This window comes from Miscanthus floridulus, chromosome 2 (genome assembly GCF_019320115.1).
Source record: "Miscanthus floridulus cultivar M001 chromosome 2, ASM1932011v1, whole genome shotgun sequence".
In the NCBI taxonomy this organism is placed as follows: domain Eukaryota; kingdom Viridiplantae; phylum Streptophyta; class Magnoliopsida; order Poales; family Poaceae; genus Miscanthus; species Miscanthus floridulus.
In genome coordinates this window covers 116,377,235-116,381,316 of record NC_089581.1, presented here as the reverse complement: position 1 = coordinate 116,381,316, position 4,082 = coordinate 116,377,235, and the positions used below count along the sequence as shown (strand labels likewise).

The 4,082-nt window shown below is 45.2% G+C and overlaps 1 protein-coding gene across 1 annotated transcript; it reads left to right on the top strand.

The window, feature by feature from the left end:
• The first annotated feature begins 478 nt into the window (after window positions 1-478).
• Window positions 479-3,236, top strand: LOC136536915 (galactoside 2-alpha-L-fucosyltransferase-like). The gene is made up of 4 exons (XM_066529049.1): window positions 479-590; window positions 1,695-1,783; window positions 2,485-2,563; window positions 2,782-3,236. Exons 1-4 carry the CDS (start codon window positions 479-481, stop codon window positions 3,234-3,236), a joined length of 735 nt encoding a protein of 244 aa, XP_066385146.1.
• Window positions 3,237-4,082: the final 846 nt, after the last annotated feature.

Genomic DNA, 4,082 nt, shown 5'->3' with positions numbered 1-4,082 from the left:
TCACATAGATGAACTATATGTTGTTTATGCCAAATTAGTGAAGTCAACCCGCTAGATCTACTCCTAGTTGATCCTAAATTATCTAACAGTTAAATCCATCAGGAACCCTAGCTAGCGCCTGACCACCACAACCACCACATGGTCGGAGGACGCAGACGGAGCCAAGGCTCAGCCGCCGAAGCCATAGAGGGTGCGGCCCTGGCGCTTGAGCGCATAGACGACGTCCATGGCGGTGACGATCTTGCGGCAGGCGTGCTCTGTGTAGGTGATGGCATCACGGATGATGTTCTTGAGGAAGATCTTGAGCACGCCGTGGGTGTCCTCGTAGATCAGCCTGGAGATGCGCTTCACGCTGCCCCTCCTCGCTAGCCTCTGGATCGCCGGCTTCATGATGCCCTAGATGTTGTCACGGAGCACCTTCTAGTGGCGCTTGGCGCCGCCCTTGCCTAGGCCCTTGCCTCCCTTGTCACGGCTCGACATGGCTGGCTGCTTCGGTGATGAACTGTTAGGAGCTGCTGGAGGAGGAGCGGAGGCTCGAGTGATTTGCGGCGACACAACTATAGCTGCATCGATCCGGTCGAACCTCACTGGTAAGACTTTGGATTAGAGATTATCGATTAATGACTTTGTTCACGATCGAGATATGTACTCCGTTTGTTTGCTATGCATGCATTGGCTATTTTAGCCGATTCGCCTGTGCTTTCACGCATATAGCATGTTTTTTATGAACCTGTCAATATATAGATGGTTTTATAGATTCTTTGGCTTTAATTTGTTATTATTATCATAGTTATATCGATCTGATCGAACCTCACTGTTGATGGTAACAGATTAGATTCAGAGTGTTTGTAGATTCATTTGTACTAGACAGTTGATTTGTTCGTGTGTTATACTCTTCTCATCAAACTTATCGGCTTAACGTTTTATATCGATCATGTTCTATTTAGCCGATGATGTTTTCTGATGTTCCATGAGCATCGTTTATTTCGATTCGTATCATTGTCGTTTAATATTAGCCCATAATCCTTGATTCAAAGGTCTTCATTCCATGAATACGCTGGATATCGACTATTTAGTCGATAGTCCCATTGAATCGGCTATTTGGCCATATATTGGAACTGTCTGGTACAACACCGACATATTCCACCTTAAACTATTGATTATTCTCTCCTTGTCAATTGCAGGATCAAATTGACTAGCACGCCTTTGATCCCAAAACCAACCGTTCTTGTGTCGAAGCTAAGCAGATCTTCGAGCTCACGCCGTCAAGATCATCCGGCTTGCTATGTGTTGATTACATCGCCACATTGTTGTTTTCTGGATGTACTCACATCACTCATTTAATTTTGTACCAGATACACATAAAGGTATACTTGACAAAGTGCAGGATGGGCATTTTGATTTTGAATCAGACCAGTGGCACAGGATTTCAGACAGTGCAAACGATCTTATAAGAAAAATGCTCTGCCCCTGTCCATCGGAGAGATTGAAAGCCCATGAAGTTCTAAGTTAGTATTGTTTAACCCTTGTGCACATTACTTTTTTTCATTTCAATACCTTATATCCACATGTCTTGCTTTTCCTAGAATGACTTTGACCGGATATTTATTCCTGGAAATTCACATTAACTATTGTAAGATCGAGTAATTGATAATAGTTGTTCACGATTTAATGATCTTTTCTTTCTAATGGAGTGGCTACTCATCAGACTCTAGATCCAACTGTCCTTTCTCGTATCGACAAATTATCTGCAGCGAATAAATCAAAGAAATTGGCTCTACAGGTATGCTTACATGCCATGGAGTGGAGAAGTTATTTCCATTTTTGCATCATGTTAAAGCATTATCAGGGCTTTCGGGAAAGAAATTGGAGATGCATATTTTCTATTACCTTTTTTTTCCAATACGGATCCTTTTGGTGATGTTATAGTTTAAACTTCACTAGCATTGTTACCTGCTATAAAAGGTTAAAACGCCCCAAAATATGGTAAACATCATGAAATTCTCTACAGGGTGTCTTAAAATTTGATGCAAAGCTTTTCATTATTCAGGTATTAATATATCTGTCATCAACTCATCATTGTTGTCAGTGCACATATTTAGCTTGTTCGCTTGCTCGTATACGATCGTGCATTATAAGCTGAAACAATATTTTTCTCTCACACCAAACTAGCCAGCAGTAAATAATCAACGATCATTTATGACGAAACGAACAGGCTGATTGTCAGTCATCTATGTGTTTCATTTTTGCTTCCAAGCTCAGAGAATAATTGATCAGACCTTTTTACTATTTGGTTTCATTTGTCTGATCTGCCATTCTAGGTTGATTTAGATAATTTCCATAGGATGCTTTGCAAGGATAGATGGGATGTGAAGTACTCTACATTTGTTTTGAAGAACCTGAAGTACTCTACTTAGCCTGGCAATTCCATATCATAATAATTCACTTATTTTGCATTTGTGAATCTTCCTGATTTTGGCCCAGGTTATTGCTAAGCATCTTTCAGAAGAGGAGATTGGTAGGTTAAGAGGAGTGTTCAAGGCAGTAGACAATAGAAACAGTGGTGCGATTACTTTGGCTGAGCTTAAAGAAGGGTCGAGGAAATGTGGCTTAGTGTTTAAAAATAGAGTAAAATGCACCGAAGGTCCATTAACTTTCGTGGGGGTGTCATTTAGGTCCATCAACTTTGAAAACTGTATTTTTTTATCCATAAACTTTTAAAATGGTTCACTGTAGGTCCATACCCATTTATTTAACCTTAAATTCAAAGTACATTTGCAGAACCCCCCCTACTTTTCCAGAAGCTGAGGCAGTACGAGTCGAACCATCGGCGGTGCGGACCGGGCACCGCGAACTACTGCGAGGCCATGGCGCAGCTCACGTCCGGCCGCAACGGCGACCACGCCGAATGCAGGTACGTGGTGTGGTTCCCCATCCAGGGTATGGCCAACCGGATGCTCAACGTCGTCTCCACCTTCCTCTACGTGCTGCTCACCGGCCGCGTCCTCCTCATCTACGAACCCCCCGAGATGGAGGGGCTCTTCTGCGAGCCGTTCCCGGGGACCTCGTGGATCCTGCCGCCGGACTTCCCCTACAAGGACAGCTTCTGGGTCAGCTCAAGTGACAGCTACCTGCACATGCTTGAGAACAACATCGTCCGCTACGACGATAGTGGTGGCGGCGGTGGCGCCAGCGCGCTGCCACCCTACGTCTACTTCCACCTGGAGCAGATATAGCTCCGGCTACATAATCACACATTCTGCGAGGAGGACCACTGTGTGCTCGACAAGTTCAACTAGATGGTGCTTCGGTCAGACTAGTTTGCTACGGTCAGACGGCGACCGGCGAGGTTGTCACGATGTACCAGCCGAGCCACGACCAGGACCAGCACTCAGAGGCGCGGGAGCACAATGAGCGCGCCCTGGCCTAGATCTTCCAGCTCAGCTACTGCGATAGGTTGGTGACCACAGGGTTCTTGACGTTTGGCTATGTCGCACACTCGCTGGCTGGGCTGCGACCCTGGCTGCTGATGCTGCCGGACCGGACTACGCAGAGGCACTACGTCAGATTTGCACATCACTGTCGGCATCATCACTGCTAGATTTGTGAGAACCGGCAGTGATGTACCTTCACTGCCGGTTATGAGCTTGAAAATGAAAAAATGATTGGGGCTAGGCTAAAACCGACAGTGAAGGACCACATCACTGTCGATTTGTGGCTTGAACCGATAGTGTTTTGGCGGGCACTCATCACTGCCGGTTTAAACCAAGAGACGACAGTGATTGGGCTCTATCACTGTCGGTTCTAGCCAAGAACCGACGGTGATAAGCCTACAACACAAAAAGGCTGCAGTTGTTCTCTCCTTCCTCCTCTCTTCCATCCTGAGAACAGAGGCGTGCGTTTAGACCCTTCCCTCCATTGTTGTGGCTGCTCTTCACCATGAAGCTAGTGCTTGGATTTTGAAGAATGGCTTGAACTTTTTGCTTTAAGGTTAGTAACAAACATTGACTCCTTTGATTTTGTTGCTTAATTAGCTTCGTTTTGATGGCTACATTGCTTGATTCTCATTCTAGGTCTTTCTC